The sequence below is a fragment of the Numida meleagris genome, chromosome 13 (genome assembly GCF_002078875.1).
Source record: "Numida meleagris isolate 19003 breed g44 Domestic line chromosome 13, NumMel1.0, whole genome shotgun sequence".
NCBI classification, from domain to species: Eukaryota; Metazoa; Chordata; class Aves; order Galliformes; family Numididae; genus Numida; species Numida meleagris.
The window spans coordinates 7,656,537-7,681,310 of record NC_034421.1 but is presented as its reverse complement, the minus strand read 5'-3'; the positions used below and the strand labels follow the sequence as shown (position 1 = coordinate 7,681,310).

General features: G+C 37.1%; 1 protein-coding gene and 1 long non-coding RNA gene across 5 annotated transcripts in view; one reads left to right on the top strand and one right to left on the bottom strand.

Moving 5' to 3' along the window:
- KCTD5 (potassium channel tetramerization domain containing 5) overlaps positions 810-24,774 on the bottom strand; it is a 30,938-nt gene continuing 6,973 nt past the window's right edge. The window contains exons 3-7 of one of the 2 annotated variants that reach the window (XM_021411143.1): positions 23,572-23,663; positions 22,384-22,479; positions 19,226-19,342; positions 14,714-14,839; positions 810-7,118 (exon numbers count right to left, since the gene is read on the bottom strand). In XM_021411143.1, the coding sequence (XP_021266818.1) occupies positions 7,089-7,118; positions 14,714-14,839; positions 19,226-19,342; positions 22,384-22,479; positions 23,572-23,663 (461 nt within the window). In that variant the 3' untranslated portion in view covers positions 810-7,088. The remainder of the gene's footprint in view (positions 7,119-14,713; positions 14,840-19,225; positions 19,343-22,383; positions 22,480-23,571; positions 23,664-24,774) is intronic. The other variant, XM_021411144.1, reaches the window with a different exon arrangement.
- LOC110405655 lies at positions 7,112-13,309 on the top strand. Of its 3 annotated transcripts, none has more exons than XR_002443035.1 (3): positions 7,112-8,074; positions 8,283-8,390; positions 10,602-13,309. It is a non-coding gene; the product is annotated as an uncharacterized LOC110405655 (long non-coding RNA). The 3 variants fall into 3 exon arrangements; XR_002443034.1 differs by having other exon boundaries at positions 8,283-8,456; XR_002443032.1 differs by having other exon boundaries at positions 8,283-13,309.

Sequence of the window (24,774 nt, the reverse complement as noted above, 5' to 3'; positions counted from 1 at the left end):
TTAATGGTAAAGTGCAAATACTTTTAGTAACAAAACCTGATAAGAATATATAACAAACACATTAAGTTCTCTACTTGAGTAATTTGCTTTTAGGGTATATTTTAGCAAAATTCAAATACAATTAAATGCAGGAAATAACTTTAGTAAAATGACACAATTTCACTAAAGTTTCTGAATACATAAGGAAAGATTAGAACACGCTTTGCATTTAAAACTGATTAAAACAATTAAGATGAAAGTTACCTCATTCTTAATTGTGTAGCCCCTTAAGATTTCAGAGTTCACTAAGTGGCTTATTTATATTTCTTACAATATAGTGTGTGTTGGCCTTATTACAAAGTGTCAGTTTCAGATTCATTTTTCAGATATAAGTATTTATATTAAAAATCTACATACTGGATGCTAAAAGAAATCAGGGAAGTTAGGCAGGTTGATTTGTTAGCTATGTGAAAGAAAATATACGCAAAGTCATTAATAAAAACTTGACACTTTTCTTGGTTGTATATCCATCCCAGAGGGGAAAATTTCCTGCTATAATGATCAGTGACAGTCAGCAAAAACACTAAGGAAAATACCTTAATTTCCCAGTGGATGTACATCTGAATAAACATGGTTTTTCCTGTGATCAAGTCTTTGAGGAAACAGAAAAGGATGCGTCTCCTTTACAAAGGAAAAAAGGTACTGCTGCTTTCAATCACTGTAGAAAAATGAAACATTTTACATCTAAATGAAGTGCTACACCAGGTGCATCAGTGACTGTTATGGCCACCCTTAATGGATTTAGAAAAGAAAGATTTAAGACATCAGACTTTAAAAGGGAAAAACAGATTTATTTCATGCAGTTTACAATATGCTAGTGTTATGAAAAGGAGGTTAAAAAAATACCCACACACATTTTTCATCATATCTTTGTTTTAAAAATGATGGCTAACTATACCAGCTTCAAATGTCTTGGGAAGCCCTAGCAGATTTTTTATCCAGGGAAACTCCCTGGATTCAATTTTTTGTCCATGTCTGTGCTAAGAGTTCTGGCTAATGCAAAGGCATTAAAACCAAATCAAAACTCAAACTTTGCTGCAGTAAGAACACTTCAAAGATAACGAATTGGCACAAAATAAAGTATAGTATGTACTTATTTATATACTATAGTATATAGTATATAAATAAAGTAAAGTATATATTATTGCTAATCCACTATCCAGGAAATAACATGTTGCAAGTATGGCCACTTGGATATTAACACAAACAGCTGATGCACAACTAATTGTGAGACAGGTGCTTTAAAACAAACAAAACCAACCTGCTGAATTGGGTATGTGGGCCTAGATAGACTGTAGGAAATAGATTCAGAGATTTTTTCACAGCTAGGCTCAGATGAGGCTCAGGACAGAAGCAGGCTGAGATAGTTGCCATTTGGTACTTGTTCAGTTTGGTGATCTTGATTCAGTTCCAAGTAGACAGGTTGGCAACATTTTTTTTTTTTTGACAGTGTCTTGGCACTTGCTTTATCCTAGCAAGAATGCGTGGGCCAACTTAAAAAATTTGAGTAACGTTGTGCATGAGCTTTTGTAAAATCTTGAAAAGGAGCAAGAATCACGTACATAGATACATCAACTCTTACATGTCATATGATCAGGCCTGGAAGTCTCAACAGGTGCAAGGTTGGGTCAAACCCTAGGCTCAGCATTCCAAAGCAAGGAGAACTTGCAGAACCTTCTCCTGCCCCAGCTGCCTCCAAAGGATCAAAATAACTCTCAATAAATTGTTCTCATTATAGTAAGTTATTAACACATAACATCCTGAAGAGAACCCTGGAAAGAACCCAGAAGGCTCTGTCTGCGGCAGTATTTATTTACTGAACTTTCCAGAAGTTCATACCTTGGTAGATCTTGCAACAGTGAAGGACAGCTAAGTTGCAATGAAATATTCAGCATCAATTTCCTGGCACAGAATCTTCCTCAAAGTCTCCCTGTTGGCACTTCTGTTCACAACAGCTGTTAAATTTCAACATGGGCAATAATAAAGTGGTGGGCAAATGTGCTGTCATCTCTACTGTACTCCTTACCAAGCTGGATACTGAAATTCCAAACAGGATATGAAAGCAACTATATCTGCAATTGGTTATATCTGCAATTTCTAAAAATGATTTTAGAATCTGAGTTAGAAAAACAGACTAGCTGCTTTTTAGAAGTTATTTATGTTTCTAGAACCTCAAATTAGCCCTGGACAGTATTTTAGCCCTTAGGATTTCTGCAGTGAAAATGAAAAGAGCTCCTTCATTTACACAAACTGAACAATAAAATAAGACCTATTTAGCCCTTTAAAGCCTCAGTCCTGTAAGAAGCCTTTAAAGACAGCTCCTGATTGTTGTGAGCCAAAAGAAAGGAAAATTATATTACATCGAGTCCAGGCAGCTTTCTGCATTTTTTTTTAACTGAATATTTATCCTATTTTAAGAATCAATAATCCTATTCACAAACCCAGGTAAAATCCTGAGATTGTCCTTAAAGCTGCAAATAACTGCAGTCTAAAGTATAGTGAAGCAAACAGACAGCTTCCTGTATATATCTCAAAATGGCTGTGTTAGGAAAGACACTTCACCAGCGACCCCTGTAAGTTTTAACCCTACTGTCCTGAGATAACAGGTACTGCTAAAGTCAAAGCAAAATCTCATCTCTTTTTCAAGGACCCCAACTTTCAGGGCTGATTGAAGATGTTAATTCAAAAAACTCAACAGAGATTGTTGATGCTGAGAGAGATTAAAACAGGAGAATGACACTTTGTGGTTTTACTGCATTTTAAGTGAACAAAATGCCAAGCTTCGTCTCCAGACTCTCTTTTTTCCCTTGATCTTGATCCTCAAGAAAAGCCCAGTTCTTAGCAATTCTCCCAGTGCTTCTCAAGGAATGTATTCCAGCATACCTGAACGACTGGGCAATACACATTATAATGCATTTCCTAGATAACTGCATTCACTCACACATTTCTGCATTGTACGTTCATTTTTATAATACTAATGAACAGTAATTTGTAAATGATATGAGTTTGTTCCTGCTCAAAAAGAGACTGAAACTTCCAGCAACCTCAACAGATGTTCACGGAATGCAGTGTTCTGTTCTGAGAATTAGTTTTCTGAAAATATCATCATCCCACGCACCAGACCTGCTCCCTGAGCAAGCGCATTTTCTTTTGTTTAATCCGTTAGACTTTATTTTTTTTTCTCCTAAAAAAAGTCCCACTCTCAGAAAAAGAAGAGATTGAATCAAATTCTGGTATCTTCAGGAAACAATCCAGTTTCTCATCAGTCATAACTGCACAGAAATACTGCTAGAAATGGAGCTATACAACTACTGCCTGAATAAAGTCTGAAGAGAAAAAGCTGGATGGATATCTTGAGCTCAATTTCTTCAAAAATATGTTTTACTCATGCTCAGGCGGGAAGATGAAAGGAACTGTTAACGCTACAAGAAGCCTACTGAATTTGAAAAACAAAACCAACAACATTTTCCAAATGTTCCGAGTATATGATTCTGAGGACTGAAAGTTCAGTAGGCGACCAGGCCTGTGACACACGTTTCTGTGGGATAATAAACTGCAATTATCCATAATCCTCAGAAACCCCATAGTAAGTAAGAGAAAATTCCAGGTAACCTTTTCCTAAAAAATCTATTTCACACATACTGTGGGACCTCCTGAGTCAGATCATACTTTTGGACAGTTCCATTCACAACTTCACAGCCTCAGAATGACTTGTTCATTGCAGATAAACTCTGATTCAATTGCTGCCTGAAGAAATGCAAAAGTGTTTGACATAAAAATCAGTCATTTCCAATATTAAAAAAACAGCCTGTTTCCTAACTTAAAGAAATGAATATAGTTAAGTATAGACTTCTTGGTTCTTAAACAAGAAGTCCATCATGCAATGAAAGCCTCTGAGAAATTCCTCTAAAAATCCACTATGATCTACTGAAGTGGCCTCCTTGTCCACGAGCAACATGCCAAACTACTGCCCTGAATATTCATACAGTGAAAGTGTGGGAAGCTAAACCTTCCACAGAACTTACATTTTCATGAGCAGTTACCTTGACTAACTGTATGTTTTAGTGCCTCCCCCTTCCTACTTTCCTCCTTCTTCAATCTCTCCATGCTCAAAATCCTCAATCCTAATTTGGAATACTGTTTTGATGTAAGGAGAGAGAGAGAATCTGTAAAAACCCAGAGCTCACCTCACACTTTTTTTCAGAATAGCTTTTCAAACAGAACCCCTTAGCATCAGTTTTACATAGTCATGAACAGTTCGCTTAAGGTAAATACTCCCCAGAGGACAGAAAATAAACAAAGGATGCCGGTTGAAACGACATCCATACGTTACCTCATCCTGCAAGATGTTAACGTATGAAGTAATTTTTGAAAAACGTGATGTAGATTGGACTCTAATGAAAAAAAAAAACCCATTACAGTAGCTAACTGTATTTCAAATTACAAGAGTCAAATAAAAACCTTTAGGGATTGATTCTTAATGCCTTGAAAAAGGTGTATGATTGCACTTCCATCTATCTGAAAGCCTCAGATGTTCACAAAAAAAATCAACAACAGCAAGAACAGGAAAGTAGGTAGTTCAGGTGTTCTCAAGCAATAGCACATATAAAATAATTTACAAGGTACCTGCCTTTTTTTTTTTTTTTTTTGCTTAAAATCTCTGTGAGGTATTGGAAACAAAGTGCAAAATGATTAACCACCATTTTCCCCAAATTTGCTACAACAGGGATACAATGTAAACTGAAGAGCAGGTAATCTCAACATAAAAGCATGTTTTAAAACTGAAAAAAAATCCAGTGAAAAAACATACTTAGAAAAAAAAAACCTTTTCCGTACTCTAAGTTTGTTCGATTGGCTCAGTTTGTTACTTATGCTTTGCTGCTGCCATTCTTGAAGATCTCACCTCATGAAATAAAATACTCTGTCTTTTGAGGGTTAAATAAGAGAGACAATGGAAGTGCAGATTTAGAAGGATTATTCCACAGATACTTTGGGCATTAGAATACGCTTATGCCAATGCCGCATTGCTCTGGAAATCACATCAAGAAAAACCTGGTTGGCTGCAATTCCATGAGCTGTGGAGCTCAGAGAATATGGTGGAGTCATGCTGTTTAAAAACACAGTGACTACTGCAGCAGAGGAAATGCTTTAATATGTAGATAACACAGACAATAGTTACGCTTATTTTCAGATACACAAGATAATCTGTTACTATTTAGGGGAACCTTGGGTGCTAAATTTAAGCTGATAAAATATGGGTGCCTAAAAAAGTATAAAAGTATAAACATTTTCCCCTACACAATTACATTTTTAGTAAATTCAATTCAGTTTGAACATCTTTAAAAAAGACAAACATTGTATGTGTTGTTGTGGAGGGGCCGGCAGCTTTCAGTGCAGACCACGTCCAAGTGGCAAAATGCATTACAAACCCTTTCAAGCATTAGATGCATGGACAAAACGTTTAGCTCATTGTTTAACCAGCTTAGTAGAAATGTTTTTTGTTTTTTTTGTTTTACAAATTCTGCCAAACTTTTATCAATGTATAGTAAGTCTTTTTTTTTTGTTGTTTTTTTTTGTGTGTTTTTTTTTTTTTTTTTAAGAAAAAAAAGGGTAGGCCTTAGGTGCTTGACAATCAGGCTTTCGTGTAAAGGATTACCTAGAGTATATGCATAAATCCTGAAGTTACTGAGAATTAAAACAAATGTCTTTAGAATTCGTAATGATTTTATAACTTTTTGAAACTCCCTTCCACTGCTTTCAGCTACATACGTCAGTGAAGCTGAATTTTATACTGTCAATATCATTAAGTGTTTTAAAGACGCGTGAAAGATTTTTCTCAAAACATAGTGTATTAAAAAGCTCCAGTCTTGTGTATTAGCCTTCATCAAGGACGTAAACTAATCAAGCTGAACCAGATGTTTTCAAACAGTGTTCTTTAACTGCATAGTTGCAACAGTACAGAAAGACTGATTATGGTTATCTTGAATGTCTGATTTTTCAATATTTCAAGAAGTTTTTCAATTGCATGAACTTGTGTTCATGCTCAAGGTTGATTTGAATCCCAGTCACACAGACGGAGATCTAGGACCAGCCAGCCCTAGTTCTGTATAACCTCCAGCTCTTGAAAAATCTCTCCCATAATCCACTGTTATCAATACTTACAGGAATTTTAGAAGTACAAGCACAGATATGAATACTAACATCTCAAAAGAAACAAAAATTTCTGTTGTTCATCTTAAGTGAATTTCGATTCCCCTTCCAAACATCTAAGACTGGAGCGTGACTTTTACAGGAGGAGACTGTTTCGTCAGCAGGAACATCAAGAATGACTCAGATGAAGGCCATTTTCTCTGAGTAAAGTCTTCCCTTTGGGTATTAACATACGCTATAAACCCAGTCAATATATACAAACCTTCCTTTAAAGAAAACCTTTGTTGTGTAACTTTTTACGTGCTAGTTTCAGTTGATCTCCTAGGCTGTTCTTACCTAATAGAATATGTTGCAGTGCCATAAGGAATGTGCAGTGTGAGACAGTCAGCTGGGGCTGTCACTGATGTTGTCACTGATTCTGAAACAATATAGGCCCAATTATTTGCATTTGTGGGCTGTAACGTGTGTGTGTGTGTGTGTGTGTAGCACCAATTGCATTGTCTTTTAAATGTTTACGATTATTAGTAGGAAAATCTCTGCTAACTGATCAACATTGGGTCATCCAGCACCAAGCATTAAGTGCTACATGTCTCAGAGGAAAATATGAGTGCGTGGTTATTTCTTTTCAGATGGCCAGTGTTGGATAGCCCATAAGAGAGTACAACCATGCACTACAACCAAAACTTAAAACACACTCCCACACCATCTATTCCCATTAAGTAATCTTACAATGCTGTAAGCCAGTGGACACCAGCTTATAGGCAAAAATGGTTGAACCCAGATCAACAGAAAATTGTCTAAATCAGATTTTTTTTTCTTTTGCAGCCAAGCCTCTTCAATGTGACAATTCACTGCATCTTGGAATAAACAAGAAAAAACTTCACCCTTCAATACTGCCTTCACATCCTGGATCCTCGTTCTTGCAAAATCTGAAAGAGACAAATAAAAATTCTATAAATGAAAATCCATGCAATATCATTCCTAAAGAATGGAGGACAAAGAACAACATAATGACTACTTCAAATAACTGATAACAATTTTTTAAGAAGCTGGTTCAAGGACCTTCCTGAAGCCTGTGCTTTTAAGGTTGAAAAAAAAGAAAGATTAATACATACCATATTTACTGTCAAACACTGTGAAAACACATGTACATCACTGCTAGTAACAGAGCCTGATTAATATAGCCAAAGCTTAAGGGTTGGGAGATGTAAGAAATAAGCCAGTTCAGTCTCACCATTGTTCTAAAGTTACTTAGATCCTGTATGGTAAATGAACTCAGATACTTTATTGAAAATGAGGACGCAATCTTAATTTTTTCCCATTGTCAAAAAATGTCCTTAACTCTCGAAAGTTTCACCTGCAAACTGCATCCTCTGAAAACAGGAATTAGCAATTCAAAATGTGCACAAATGACATGCTGGGTGAGATGATGTAGACAGCTTTCAAAGACCAAGAGTACAAGTTGGCAAGAATCAAATCTACATCTGAAACAGATGTCCAGGCTTGATCTACACTTAACCAACTAGATTTCTTCATAGACTTTTACTATGCTGTTCAGAAATACAAAGCTCATCAGTTGGACTGACCAACCATACAAAAATAAATACTACTTTATAACAACAGATTTATATATGTTTACATGAATATTATTTGCTCCTTCAAGATCTCACAAGTTGCGTAAGCATCCTAGGCCACAGGAAAACTGCTTCTATGGAGACAGAACATTGCACATTGCAATTCTCATGCATTACTTTGTCTATTGTTATCCTTTGAATGATCCAAGACAAGCAACTGAGATGCACTGCAGCTTCTGACTTCATGAGGAGGAATGTATTTCTCACAAATTATGGCTGTTACTACAGAACTGAGATTCCCACTACAGCAAGTAAAATGATTTTTTTTCCTAAAAGCAGTTTGTTTGTTTAATATTCACTTTAAAAGGTGTATATTAAATACAGAGGCTGAAGTCTAACAGAAACAAAAAAAAATCTCTCCTTGAAAAACCTGGAAAATGTTGTATGTAACATCTAGCAACATGAGGGTTAAGTATTCTTTTTGCATTTGACTATTTTCTTTTTTCCTTTTCTATTTAGATTCTCTTCAGCACCTCCAGTGAAGGAAGGATCCACATATTAGGATTGACTCCAGGGAACAACATTTCTCGCATTGCTACTACCTGAGTGGCCATCAGCAGTAACCAGGTCAGCCCTGAGGCTGCCTAGTTCCACAGGGAAGCCTTCAAGCAAACACAACCAGTCATGACTGAGGTCAAAAAAGTTACTAAGTAAAGCTTCAAATGTACTGAGCACAAATATTTAACAGTGTTCATCTGGAAGTTAAACTATCTCTAATGATAATTCATTTTCTCTTAATTCCTGTCTGTTTGTGAAGTACTGGGAATGGCTCTTGATTTCAAATGCTGAAAGAAAGCAAAGGCACAGCATGGGAAACAGCACGGCTGTCTTCGATATAGAATTTCTTTCTGCAATGATTTGAATTTAATCTCATATTATAACCAATATCATGCCAGTAACTCAGTAACACATTCCACCCCAGACAATTCACACAACTGACAGCTCACACAAGCTTTGTGCCTGCTGGGTAAAAACTGGCAACCACTTAACACAGCATGCCAATTCCATGCATGGTTTCAAATGAGAGTCTAGGTACTTGGTTTCTTTTAAATATTGTTAAAATGTTGACAGTTGAATATTTCAGCCACTGTCAGTCATGAAGCCCAATACGTCTTTTTCACAGTGACTACTGTCATAGAATCACAGAATCGTTTGAGTTGGAAGGGACCCTAAAAGGTCATCTAGTCCATCTCCCCAGTCAAGTAGGGTCTCGCCTGCTTTGCACAACTCCATGGGGTTTTTTTTAGGACTGGAGTTCAGAAAGACCTCACCACCACTCATTCAGAGACAGTTCAAAGTTAACTTCAAAATTAAAAGAAATATGTATTTTTAAATACACTTTATCACTTCTTCACTGAAATCCCTGCAGTGTCTGGATCTTGCTTTGTGGTTACAAAATTTGATTTCATTTCAAAGTGAGACAGTATTATTTAATGAGGAAAACAGATGACAATGCAGGAATGTTGATACATTTCCAAAATACAGAAAGATGTTTCTGATGGGCTCTGATACGTTTTAATGCAAACACAGCATATTTCACAAGGAAGAATTTACTGTGTGTACTAAACAAAAAGCATTTCATGTTGAATTGTAGGAAAGATACAAGCATGTTCTGCAAGGAAGAGACAGGCCTTGAAAGCTGCTCAGTAGCTACTACAAAGACATTCGAAAGGGATTAGACAGAGAAGATAATGTCATCGATACCTATTTGATGCAATGACCTGGAAGTAGGCTTGAAGCCAAAAAAAAAAAAAAAAGCCTTACTGGAAGCTGGGGAAATATATCAGGAGTTAATTGGATATATGCTTAATACTTAATCTCTTTCCTTGAGTATTTGCAGTCAATCGTAGCTGAGAACAATGTATTGGAACAGAAGTCCACACAGTGGATAACAGTCTGATCCATCAATCGTAGCCAATAAGGCAAAAGCATGGCTAAAACAAGCACCTGCGCAGTTAGAAAACGTTACTGCATCTATTCATTTTGTGAACGTTTCCCATCTAAAATACAACATCTGAGTCTATTCCTTCCTTAAAAAATACTTTGACCTTTAGTAGAGTTAGAACTATTTTCTGTAAACTTCAAGAACACATACAATAAGATAAAGCTAAGCCAGATCCGGCTGTTCAACTTGGCACACTTTGCTGAGACAGTAAATCCTATGTAAAGCAGAAAATTCCATCAGATCAGACAATATTTTAACATCCTTTCTTCATACTTTTCTGGTAACCCCTACTTTTACTAAAGAGAAAATGATTTCTGATCAGCAGGCTCTCAAGAGAGGTGTTCCATCCACTCATGTTTAGCAACCGGGTGAAGGAGGATTTTCTATAGTCACGGCACAGTGATTTTGTCCAAAGAAGGAAAGAAATTTGAACTGAATTTGAATTTCAATTATCAAGAATTCTACCAAAATTGGGCTTACTTACTAATTGCTCAAAGGATGACTGACTCTGTTCTGCAATTTGAATTTCCACCTTTTCTCTTGAACATAAGATGTTAATGAGATGGTGGCTTCCTGGGCAATAATGCTGAGAGAAGACACCTCAACACTAGTCGAGGTAGTTAACACATGAAAACGGTTCTGGCAGATCTTCTCCTAAACTGCTGATAGCTAGGACTGAGGGGTATGCCTGGAGCAGAAAGTTTTCATGTAAGAACATAATCTATTAGCTAAACAGAGACTTTCACTGATAATGCTTCTCTACCCTTATACTCCAAATCTGATGTGTTCAGAATTTTCCTACTTTTCATGTTTCTGTTCTGTTTTTCCTCCAGGTGCTCTCAGCAATGCTGAATAAACTCAGTTTCTAAGGGCCTGAGTGTGACAGCTTCTGAGAGAAGTAGAAAGCAAGACCTATTTCCTCCCACTCAGAACAGATCTGCTGCAGATGGAACAGCATCTTAAGAGACTTTCTGTCTCCCGGGGAGCTTAAGAATCTAGCATTCAATTCCATCACAGGACCAATTTACTTTTTTCAACAAAGCTTCAGATTTGATCCATTCCTTGCAGCCATTTTGTAAGCACAGGGTCTCTTGCCAAGCCTACCTAAGCAGCAGCTCCTGTCAGCATCAGGTAAGATAATAATCACAGTCATACAATGGTGTGGGTTAGAAGAGACCTTATAGATCATCTAATTACAACTAGCTGTAATGTAGCTTCCTCTTCAGCTCTGCAAAAGCAACATTTCAGAAACACTTTTATGCAACTTCTATGTTTTTCCAGCAGTGACTTGTTAAGAACCTCAATCTTCAGTAAAACACCAAATTACAGTGGAAAGGACCTAATCCCTCGGAGGAGGGAGCTGTTTTGTGTGACCAAGATAGCTGCAGCATTAAGATCACATCATCTGCTTGTATTTGCCAAGCCTTAATTCAAAAACAATTAGTTTCAAAATTACCAGATATTTTGACTACACTGTACTTACATTAAGTTCGTAAATGTATTGCCAGATTATGTGTTTACTAAAAATTTAGACTTCAAGTTTGTATCAGATGCCCCTACGCATAAAAAGTAATTGACAGAAAAGATGTCAAAACCAATTTTGATCCTAGAGCATTTTCCCGTACAATCTATATGAAGCACTTTTCCTCTTAGCATACTTCTAAAGGATCTCATCATACTACAGCTGATAACAGCAACATTCATTTTTTTGTCAAAGAGCCAACATACAGAACAGGTATTCTGCTTCTGCTAACCATGCCACAGCTATAATCACGAACAAATACACCACTAGGACCAGCCAAAGGATAGCACTACTGGGGACAGGAATCGGTGGGGCAGAAAAGCATCTGGGTAAAATCCTACGGCAGCCAGTGCTCACCGTGACATTTACACTTAATCTGAGTCATTCATATCGTAATCCGTTTCTTCATCTTCACTCTGAGTGGCATGCAGCATGCAGCAAGTATAGAGAAAGGAAAGGAAAAGAAAAGATTGCAAGTGAGTCAGAGCTGCAACAAAGTACAGTCCACTTACACTTGAAGCATTGGAGAATGGCACTAATTTACTTTTATTTGGGACCCCACTCTTCGTAAGAAAGCACGACAGCAGACAATTTCAAGCAGGAACACTATGGATTTAATGAAAATGTCCCTTCCCAAATGTCCTAAAGTCAGCAGCGCCATGCAACGTAGTAACAGGGACCTTAAGTATACAGAACATTTAAACGACCTGCAGTTGGTACCTTAGCTCTATGTACTATTCCCCACAGATGGGGAAGGATAGCTCTTGAAAATCAAATTTTGGATGTAGATGTTATGAATGGGCTTTGGTCATTACATGTAAATAAAGAGAAAGAGCAAAGTACTTGTGGGAACACAGGCTATCTTTCAGTAATGCTACAGCCACCTGCTAAGACCACTGAAACAATTTAAGTCAATGTTCCAAAAGGGCTTAAATCCCCTCTCTCAGCTGTACTAGAGGGATACACAAGAGTCAACCACTGACAGAAGAACTAAGAAAAGCAGGTGCTTAAATACATCCTAAGACTGGCATCTTAATACCTGTTACATAGTTTTCTCTGTCATTTTTGTTTTTTATTGCAGTTTGACCAGGCCATTTTTTCCTTAAAAATGCCAATGGCAGGAACACACTAAAATTGCTCTGTGGAAAATAGACACTACAGGTCTGATCATTTTTGTACTTATTAACCACTAATGCTTCATAGCACAGCACATTTTCTATTACATTTCTATACTTTACATCAACAAAACAGTGCGTTATACTTTATACATTTCGAGGTTCACCAGCATGTAGTTAAATGGTGTACAGGTTTGAGAGGCAGCAAAGTCTGCATAGACCACTCACGGTGAGAGTGATGGAATCACACGTTTCAAGATTTTAATTGCTAATGTTTCTCTGTTCCAACCTGTCTCTGCAAACTGTTTTCCATCAAACATCTCTAAGAAGGAATGAGGTGACGCTTGATTACACAGAGTATCAGAAAATGCTTTTTCTATTTTGAAAGTTCACTATTGTTAATTAAAATCGAAGTGCGTGTTATAAAACATCACATACTGGTGCTTTCTTGCTTTCTCAAACCTGATGCGTTACAAAAGTAATAGTTTGGAAGACTTTCTCATAGTGTCTAGAAGTCAACCTTAGGATGTGATCACCTCACTCTACATATATCACTGGATACCCTAATTTCAATCATATGAACTTCTTGAGGACCAACTCAGATGCTACTGGACAGATTGCAGACTGGAAGTTTAAAGCTGGCTAAGCAGGGAACTACTGAGACAACAGCTCCCAAGGACCAGTCCAAGTTTCTCAACGACACTGTTAGAAACCTCCCAACCAAAAAGGAATTCCTCCCCTCAGCCCTGACAAAACATCCACCTCTAAGATATATAGCAGAAAAATAAATAAAAATGATTATTCAAGTATTGCCATTTATTGCTAGCAACAGCTCAACTCTTCCAGGACAAAAGGAGTGAATGTTTCTATCTTCAAATAAAAATGATCCATAATTCTCATACCACATCCTGGTCAAGTTATGCTCTGCTCTCATCTCTGAAATGATAACCAAGAAGTATTTAAACAGAGAAGTCCAAGATATAGCATCTCTCAGCACTACTAATTGTACAGGAGTTGTACTGTGCCCTGAACAAGCTTATCTATTCGGGTTTTGACAGTTTAGTTTGATGTATATTTTCCATTAAGTGAAGGATGCAATGTAACTCTGGCAACTTCTGACGTTCCCTGAGTATGTACCACAGTTTCTCATGAAGATGTACATTAGGTTCAAGAATTCCACTTTTTATTCCAGGCACATATCCCAGCACTAAACTACTGCCACACTCCTCTTTGCCGACTCTTAGTTTTCCTGAAGCATTCTGGCAAAAGCAGAACTCTTTGGAAGTTTTATCTCAGCAGAGACAGAATAGCAGGATCAATCATTTCACAAAATATATATATAAAAAGCTTGGAGTACTTTTAAAATGTAATTTACAAAAATGTCTCCATATATGTAACAGCAAAACAAAGTTACACAGCAGAGAAAGTAGAGAGGTTCAGTCTCTTTGGGGCCACAGTGCCAAAGATCCAGATCACTTTTCAGCATTATTTCAAGATTTATTTACTTAAAGGTGATTCTTTAAAAAGCAGTCAGTGATGTTTTACCGTCTCCCATTTAAACACACCACATGAAAAGCTCTTAAGCCAACTACGGAAGTACTGTTTGTCTACAGTCACTTCCTCATACAAAGCAACAACACCATGATAAAAACAGTCCAGTATGCACAGAAGAATACATGTCCATATGTAACTGGCCTGCCTTTTTGCTGCTCAGCTGCCTTACTGCATTTTTCCTTTGCACAAACTCTGAAAGACAACTGATGAAAATGCTCGGATATTGTGCCCACTGCAATCTTTTTATAAAGCTGGCTATAGAAAGGAAGGAGAACTGGAGGGAAACATGTAAATAATAAGCTAACAACTATCTTCACTTTTTAAAGTATTGCACAGTTTTTCAGAGACACCATATTAAAATTCCCGATCTCGATAGTAAGATTTCTTCAGCTGAACTCAAGCAAGAAAAACATTTTTTCAACTGAGACACTGAAAGAATTAGAAATTATTCAAATGCGTAAGAAAAAATGCAGATTCTCAACTGTAAACAGCAAATATCTGCCAATACTCAGAAAACAGGACAGGCATCAGGAACAGTACAGATATTCCATTTAAAGAAGCTATCTGGTGTAACAGATACATGCTGACTGTGCCATTTACCCTCTCTTGTACAACCAACAGGGAACCACTACTTCCTTGGAGGGGAAGAAAAGGCAATTAAAAAATGGTCCAGAAGAAAGGCGTGCCTCGCATAACTTAGCAAAGCTTATGTTGTGTTGACACCACCTCTTTCCTCCAATATATAGTAACTTACCTTTGCTTTTTCACTGGGTTCACTGGTTGTGCCATAGGGAGTGTTATGCAATTCCTTTGAGACAACACACAGAAATTCAGCCTGATCTTCATTGCCATAGTTATAGGAAGAGCCGATACTGACCAGCTGAAAGATGAAAGAAAGAAAAAATCACTTGCATTTCCATGGAAAACAAATCCCACAACTTCGCACTCCTCACTCTTCAGACTGATGGCTGTGCCTGAAGCATAAGCCTCCGCTTCAATGCAAATACATTTTGATGTTGACAAATACACTGACACTCTGATGGTAAGATAAACATAGCTTTTCTTTTCAAACATTTACAGAATTAATGGCTTACAATTATGATTTTATTGTCAAACAAAAGGCTACAGAGTCAGGCCAGAGGAAAAGCAGCCCGTTCCCTGTTCCTCTTTAATGGAAACCTTCCCATCCTCCAAAGTTAATTTTTAAAAATTTGTATGTTGTGTCTTAACGCGGCATGATTTAGCACATAAATGGCTGCATGCAGGAAGCACTTTAGCCAGGAGGGATTCCTACCACTTCACTTATAGAACAACAGCACTTCTACTAAAACATCTTTTGAGTGGACAGTGTTAAAATTTGCCCCTGATTGGAAAACAGCAAGATACAGCACGTTGGAACACTAGGATTAACATCTAAAATACAGGTGTACTGCTACAAGGAATTGATTTTAGGAAGGACTACAGGTGGAAGCAGTGTATAATGAAATGGTTTATAAGCTTCTGCAAGTTTTGATATTGAATGATAAATTACAACTTACTGAGAACAAAGGATATGCTCAACATCATTATTACCTCATATACAACGTGTTTATCAAATGGCATATGTTTCATACACCTTGTCTTACCTTACACACAGTACACTTGCCTAATGCCAGAAGCTTTACATAGCCTGCCTTTCCCAGCCAGAATCAATTCAGATGAAGCTGGTTCACTTTTTTTAAAAAGGTTTATTTCAAAAGCATGACAAGGTAACGTATGGTGCTATAATTACTGACACATATCAAGCACCTAAAAATCAAACTGTTTCAGAAACACTGTATCTAAATGCCATTACCAAAACTATATTACAACTATCTACCAAACCACCACAGACATATAATAAGGCTGTACTATTCCACAGCCTCTATTATATCATTAAATCGTCCAGGTAACAGCTCCACAGAAAAGGCTTGACTTGGCTTTTTTTAGATGAACAACATTTGACAAACTACGTTTATTTGTCTAAAAACAAATATCTCGCCATTAGTCTGGCACAGTGCCAGAGAGAGTAAGACTTTTCAGAGTAGGGATGATGAAACCAAGGTGAAATCTTGGTCCAGAATCTGTGCTTAAGGCATGATTCCCCTAACAAAAGTGAAAGGCAGACCATGGTTAAAAGCAGCTTTCATCTCAGGAGAAAATAAAGCCTAATTGTATTTTTAAGGAGAGAGAGGAGATAGATACTCGGATGTTCTGGCACTCTGGTAAGACAGCCAAGCAAGAGCATCCACAGACTGACAAAGCCAGCATCCACAAAGAGCATCAGACAGTATATCTGCAGAATGAAACAACTTGCCAGGCCTAGGCAATACCAAAGTTTTCGGACCCTGATAGTATTACAGCATGCCTAATCTCAGGTATATGTCCCCCTCTACAAGGCTTGGCTTCTACTCCTTCTGTGTTCTGCTAAGAGCTACAGCAAATCTGTTTTCAAGGCCTCTCTTTTAAAGGAGGGGAAAAGAAGGGCAGCCAAAAGCCATTCTCCTTCCCATTTCAAGCAGAACTGCAGGGAAGTTGAACTGCCATGTAGTCAGAGTATGCAGAAGACTCAGAAACACCTTAGTATTTGATAGCCTCATAGCAGTCTTACCATCAGTGTTGTAAAAGACTTGAACAGTACAGGACTGGCAATCAAAATTCAGTACTCTCAAACTAAACTTACTTTACCTACACTGTTCGGGTATTATTGCCAGAAGTCCTTCCCCTCCCTCTCTCCCTTGACTCATATGACTACTTCTGACAAATACATACGTGGTCAGTAATGAACACAGGCTGATCAAAAAGTAGTGTGATCAAGACACATTTTCACTAAAGCATTTAATGAAGTTAGAAACTCCAAGCCTCTTTAGAAGCCCCAATGCATCCTCACTGGAATCCAAGGGCACTATTTATCTTGAGAGGTTAAGTCACACTCTTCTGTCTGCACCATAGTATATTTTTGTGAGACAGAATTATTAAATCCCTGAAGATGCTTAGTTGCCCAAAATGAAACAAGAAAGTCCATTGAAAAGCTGGAAAGATAACTCGAATCTTCTTCATAAATATGAGTGTTGACCTTCGTTCTTATTAGCAAAAAAAAATCACGCACAAATCTTTAGGAAAAAAAAAGAAGCTGTTGAGTTAGCTCTAAGCCTGTTGAAGTGATAGAGAGATTAGTCTATGCATTACGTATCAATTAAGAACTACAAAATACAAATAGTGCAACTACTTCAATTATTGTTGAATCTTAGTATGTTCAACTCACTTGCAGATCAGAACACATTCAAAAAGTTAGATACATGTTTAAATAAAGCCATAAAAAATTAACTTGCTATGAAGAGAAAAGTAAAGAATAATATTTAAATATATGATTTCATCAGCATGTAGTCAATTTTTCTTCCAGCAAAATGGCAAAAACTTGATATCAGATAAGCTATGACAACAGCTGAAATTATCCTATCAGAAGAAAAAAATACTACTTTACTCATTGACACAAAACAGTAATAAATGACCTCTCTGACAGATACGACAAAAGATGCAAACATCACGCAAATCCTCAATCCTGATTCAACTAGGTTGACAGTTCCTCAGTTGACAGCTACTTAAATTCCCACTAATGCCTCATAATTCAAATTAGGTGACCTTTTACACATAAGTGTCTTCAGGAGATGTGGCAGACCGACTGCTTATTAGCTAGTTGGACAATACTATCGAAGTTGTTCTCTGCAATAGATCTAGATGATTTTCTGCCATTATTAAATAGCCGGTGCATTTCAAGACAAAGTTTGTTTTGCAGTATTAAAGACGTGTGCTTCAAAACTCTAGTGTGCTATACTCTTACAAAGAGTTCCATATGTCTTCAACTGATACTTGTTTTTTACTTTACGTTGAGCACTCTACAACACGAATGTATGAACGTCACACTGCCTATACCCTACTCATCCTTTGCGACACATCATATTTCCTGCGCAGTTCTGGAAAGTCTGCAAACCTAGTGCATTAATTCCACATTCCAAATGTCACCTGTGCAATTCTAAGAAATAGACATTGCTTGGGACCATAAAATTAGATTCTTGAATATAGCCGGGCAGCAATCCAGGTTTGAAATCGGTCTTGCGATTATATGCAAGACCAAATGACCACGTAATAGGCTCACAGCTCATGTCACTGTCATATAATCTTCATGATGTTATACTCATCTTTTAGACTGACTCATCATATATATATATATCAAGGAATAGAAAAAGTACTCCTAGTATTTCATTGATGAAAAATTCTATAGAACACCAAGTCCTCAAATCAATTCACGTAAGACTCTGAAACAAAGCATAGCTATGTAGAGAACTGGGATCTGCCTCCAGTGCTCCTGGCTAGCAAAACAGATCTCTCCCAAACTCCGGAACATTGGGAAGTAACACAGAGATTAAGAAAGCAGTGACTTGGGAACAAGGGGAGAAGGAAAGATGAGACAGTCTAAAAAGTAAATGAGACATTGTCACTATTCATTAGGTTCTTAGAAAGCTTTCTCAAGGGGAAAAAAAAAACAAAAGAAAAAAAAAAAAACAAAAGCAAAAAGATCTCCAAGATATTCCTTCTTCCTGACACAAGTTTTAAAACAAACTGCTGGTTTTGTTCTTCCCTCCACATTTACTGTTTCTGAATATATTTGTTATTCGTTGTTCCAGTTTGAATATATTTTATCCACCTAATAACCAGTTACATTTGGAGTTACCACAAATAAAGGACTCGGAACTCAAAAGGTAACTCATTATTATGCAGATGAAATATAGTTGGCTTGGAAGAATGATTAGCACAGAAAAGTATGTCCCTGTCTGAAACTCAAAGCTGTAACAAGGCTCCCGATATTCAAGCTGCACAACTTTTACCTAGCAAGTACAGATCAAATGCTGTTAACTTTGGAGGAAGATTTGAGGAAAAAAAGTTACCTATTGAGAAGATAAGAATTCTTCTTAAGAAAAACCTTCAATTAACTCAAGTCTGAATAAACATTTGTTTGTTTAAAACAAACAAAAAAAAAAACCCACCAAAAACAAACAAACAAAAAAAGCAATATGAACATTGATAATGTGCAATGAAAGACTGTGAATATAAATAAAAGCCAGTCACAAACACGTACAAACTGCTATGTATTGTACACCCAGGAATAAAGTGGAATTATTTGAAAGCAGCAGAAACGCAAGGAGGCCAAGCATATCGGTGTGAGGGCAAAAAGAACAGCATGACACACCTCACTGCAGCATTTCTGGAAGCATCTCTCTTCCCCTTTCACTTCCCGTGACACTATCAGCAGATACTCTGACTGCTGGGCCCGGCCACAGCCATACTGGGAACCTATACTGACAAGCTGAAATAACCAATCAGAGCAAAACACAAAAAGAAACCTTTGTAAAGCTGCAGCACATACCATTATCCAAATCATACAAATAACAGATGAACTCAAATGTGTAGGTAACATTTACTTGTCCCTAGAAGAGGTTGCTGTCAAGCTACAATTTTAGTTTTAACTTACAAAAAAGTTATGGAAGCAGTCGCAAAGCCATCTGTAATTACATGGGAAGTTAAGAGTTACTGATCAGAAACCAGAAAACTCCCATATCATTGTGGTGTAGCCAACTGTTCCAAAAAACCAAAGCAAAGTTTGGTGTATTATGAAAATGAGAGCATTATTTTCCTGTTGTTCGTTCCAAGTGCAGAAAGTTACACAGATGTAATACTGGAAGGTATTATGTAAAGCAACATATCCAGCCTGGGAATGAAAGAGCTTCATCTTGTTCACGAGTTGTTAAACAAAATACAGCTAATGAAACATATAAAGTCAACTAGAGGGGAAAAAGAGGTGAGCATTTCAAAATGGCTTTAGAAGAGTTGATTTACAGAACACCAAAGCAAAGAACTGTTGTGTAAAAAACTGTCTTGTTCTCATCAAAGTCAACATGGTGAACTGTGCTTGCAACTGTCAAATGTCTAAAAATTCACAAGTTTGTAATAATCTCAGCAGAATCTCATAATTTGTTAAAAAAATTATTTTATCTTGATACATGGCAATTCCTAACCCATTTATATCCAAGCGAAGGAAAGGGTATTTGAGAAAGATGAGAGCTTTCAATTAAGCGTGAGGAACTAGCCACCAACTGCCCATTCACAGAAAACTGAAAATTACCACTGATGAGAACATTCATGAACAGTAAATTTATTTTTATCCTCCTAATGTTCTCTGACTACCTTTGAAGGCAGCAGATAAATATTGTCTTTTTCATACCCTGAACCTACTGAAGATGGCGTTATGGTGACAGACTCGGGTTACATTAAATATTAAAATTTACATGCCTGATATGCTGCTGCTGCCTAAAGCCTTTGTAAGCAGCAATTTTGTACGGCCCAAAGTTTCTCATTATGCAGTAATGCCAAAGTATTCCTTTTTTGACTGCCTGAAGATGTAATGATGGAAGCTAAAAATAATCTACAGACTAACACATTAAATCACCGAAGTGGGGCAGCATAATTATTAGGGGCTGGTTTTGGAATTAAGCTGATATATAATTGCAGTTTTCTAGCACCGCTCATTTCTATTCTTTGGAAAAGTGCATCGGTGCACCCTCAGAAGTGCATCAGAAGTTTAACACTTTCCACTCCTATTTAATTATCACATCCAATTGTATTTTAAGAGGAAATTTTTAAAAGTTAAGGGAAAAAATATTCTTTATCAATATCAACCACTAAAACGCATTACACTGGGTGCAGAACACAAGAAGTCAAACACTCAGGCATATTATTCCTTTGAAAAAGCTGATGATCCATGAATGACACCCATGTAGTATGGTAGGTGCCATCCTGAAGAATGCTTCCAGACGAAGCACGCTGCTGAGCAACAGATATTTATTTAGAAAAAAATACAGAAATGTTACAGTGTGTTCAAATCTTAATAATATAACTGCTTGGACTACACGGCGTATTGCAATCATGTTCTAACTGAAAGATGTCGACTGAAAGCAGGTCTGCAATACAACCAAAGGAGAGAATGGCACGGTCTGAAGTAAGGAGAAACTGAATAATAAGGGAACATACAGCTATTGTGGCTGTCTGCTTCAGACTATGTGTCCAAGAGAGAGCAGCGTGGGGGAGAAGCAAAGTAGGAAGAAAGCTGGATGAAGCAAGGACATAACGTTCAAGAAAACCACTAGAATTTTCTCAAAAGGTAAATTCTGAAAGAGAATATAACGATTCTTCCTGCAGGTGCAGTGCCAAAGCAATAATATTCCAAAATACAATATTCCCAAAGAATGCAGGATTTTCAGATGGCTAAAAGATAGAGTACCAATTAATCTGTTATAAGAATATCTGTTTTTTAGTAAAAGACAGCTTCCTATGACAAAGAAGAATGTCTAAAAAAACATTATCAATGCACTGGTCAAAAACTAGTCCCATGGATTTAGTAAGAGCTTTTTTCACTGATTTAATAATGGGCTTCTGGCATGCCAAATGGACTTTCCAATACTTGAGCCAGAGAACTGAAGAAGAAGCTTTCTCTGTGCTGGTTTAGTTTATTTGATAATGGCTTTCTCTGTGATACAAGAGACTTGCACATTTTATCAAATACAAACAAAACATTATTTTTTTAGGTTTGCATGCTGTAGTCTTAAAATGTTCTTTTGTTGTGTTACTCAGGGGACACTGCATGGGATAAAAAGTTTATTTGTTTGCCTCTGACAGTTGGCACCAGACATTGAAAAATATGGCGGCTGAGCACCTGTAACTCACACCAGTCATTGTTTATGTATACTGGTAGGCTAGGAATGTGGAAGGTGAAGAGACCATCTACTGGGTTTATTCATTTATCAAAAGTAACAGAAAAATATTTTCATTTTACATTGCATTCTTCAGTGTACACACAATGCTACTTTTATGCAGTGCAAAGAAGGAAAACAAGTAGCTCCCACCTAACCAGCCTCACAGCTGCAGGGGTTTAAGTTGTGCATCAGTCCTTTATCTGAAGAACCACAGTTTGGCTCTGACAAACATTTATCTCCCAAGCCCATCTCTTCTACCAAGAACTCTTTATATCTGATCTACCACTTCTATAAACGTTTTATTTTTTTCACTTTATTCACCATTCAAATGTCATTGTGTAGACCCCAAACAGTTACATTCCACGATGTACATGTTTTTATTGAAAGTCAGATCCATTTAACCGTTAGAGAGCATTTCTGTTCTGCGACAAATAAGAATAAAAACACAAAACTTCAATTTAACTGGGCATCTTTTTACCAATCCAATTTCTGATAATGACTGCACTTAAAAAGATGCACACAACTGACTTTCTACTTCTCTTTCACATAACTACATTTTTAGAAGACTCTGTAATTACATCCTATATATTTTTTTTACCTGTTCGAATTTCCAACCATCAGACATTGTGGAGACCATTTGAGTGAGTTCCTCCTCCTGGCACTGCAGCACCCTGTACACGTGTTTGACTGGCACCTTTAGGAAGAAATATAAGATGCTCAATACAGCACGGAATTCACTGTCTTTGTGAGTTTTCTCCCTTATTCTTTAGATTTGGTAAGCAACACTTTTGGGTTTGGTTTTTTTTGGTAGAACTCTCATCTGTTCAGAATCACCTTGCAGAAGACTCAGCGTTTTGTGAATGCTTCAAGGTCTGAAAGTGCTACTTAAAGAGTTGTAATAATCCATAAACAGTTGAGCTTCCTCCATTGTTCCTTGTGTAGCAAACCATATCATTTAAAATCAAGGCTGATATTCTGTTTATAAGGAATGTCTTAACATACTCAAAATTCTCTCTATTTCCTTGTCAAACTTTCCTCTCCAGAACAATGAATAACTGGGAACACATCAGGTGAAACCATGTAGAAAATGCTGTGACATAAACTCTGGTATCCCATGGCCCAGCTTCAAGACAAATTTGGAAATAATAAGTTTGTAATGTCTCTGTGAAGACATCATCAGGGAAGGCCAGAAAACCACTGCTGAACAATCATAAACTTGAATACTTTCTTTACCCAACCATTTCAATGTCATATTCACTTTTACATAGAAACACTCATGGCTGATTTGAGGAGAGATCTTTAAAACTACAGAGCACCACAAATACAGAAGGTAACTTTGCTACAAAAGATTAAATTGGGAGCTAAATGACATCTGTACTTACGCTGTATAAACATGCAGCTACAGCATATTTAGACAATCTCACCATAGTCAAAGTATGTAAATATATATGAAAAAATCTATGCTAGCTGAGTTGTCTTCTGAAATAACTATTTCCAAACATATTTTGACAATGAAATTCTACCATTACTAGACACTTTTTGAACAACTGAATGTTTTTAGTTTTTGAACAAGAGCTGGAAACCTTTGCCTGTTGTAAATACACTGGCAGCTACTGAAGACTTAGATTACTAGTCTTTGTGTACTAATGGCTCCAGTTTGGCCAATGAGGGAGACAGACACCCAATATCTTACTGGGGAAATGAGCAGTTAAGGCAAGAAAAAACAGAACCACCCACTACTTGATATAGAACAAATAATGAAAAGCACACTGAACAACAGCCTCACCTGTGAGATTTTGCTGTCTCTTTCTCTTATTTTGTCCTTTACCAGTTTTATTAGTGATGTGATATTGTAGAATTCAGCCTCTTCCAGTACACCTAGAACGAGAACATTTTTTGAAAAGAGCATGTAACCAAATGTTCCAGGTCAAAACCACCAACCAGTTCCTAATATCATCTTCTACACAGCTCCGGAAAACAATTCATTTTGCCCTAGGATTGGTAAAGAACGCTACTCTGACTCCCTTCAGGAGAATGCAGTTCTCGAGGTTGAGCTCGTTCTGAAAAGTTCTCTTAAATACAAACTGAAGAAAACTGATGCCACTTCACATACAGCATCAAAAGGAGTACAAATGCTATTCTACAGGAGTTTAAAGGACCACCATAGCTCAGGTCCTGTCTCTTGCTGGAATACCAAAGAAAAATACAAATACTTCTACTGAAAAGCTCTGTAACTGCCAGTGCGCAGAAAATTGTTCTACCTGCCATTTGAGATCTTAGCCCTTGAACAACACCTTACAGATTTTCACTGCTATAGCATACTACCAACTGCAGTCACTCGCATGTTAAAAGTCTTATCTGTTCTCCACACAAACCATGTGTTTAACAGTGCAGATTGAAACTATAATTCAAATTATTTCTTGCTAATATTGTTAGATTCCATTTCTCTTCAGTCAATTTCTTCAATACCGTACCAACACAGCTTTAGTACTAAAACAGTCATCCTCCATTAGAATAAAAGTGATATGAAGGTCAGGAAGAGAGAAGCTGGGGGCAGGAAGGGAGAATCTGGGGGCAGAAATTACTTTTCAGCACATTCCACCCATCTGAACATCCCAAAGCTTCACTCGTACTTTGCTTTATATCTTCTAACACTTGTTTGGCAGCTGGTATTCATTTGCTTGGAGAAGACTGAAAAGAACTATTTCACACAGTCATACAGGAAAGATACACGATTATACGGTAAGAGGCATCTCCTTTCATAGCTGAATTTTTGTGCTCTGTTTCTGAGGATGGGAGCTATGACACCAGGAATCACACTCAAAATGCTCCGACAACAGCATACTGTAACTGTACAATACCAATCAGCTTTGTCTGCAGCAGACTGAAATGCTGCACTGATTAACATTCAACATCTAGTTGTAAGTTATTGCTGACTTTCAAAGTGGTAAAAATAATGAAAAAGTGACAAGAGATCAAGAGATTTAGT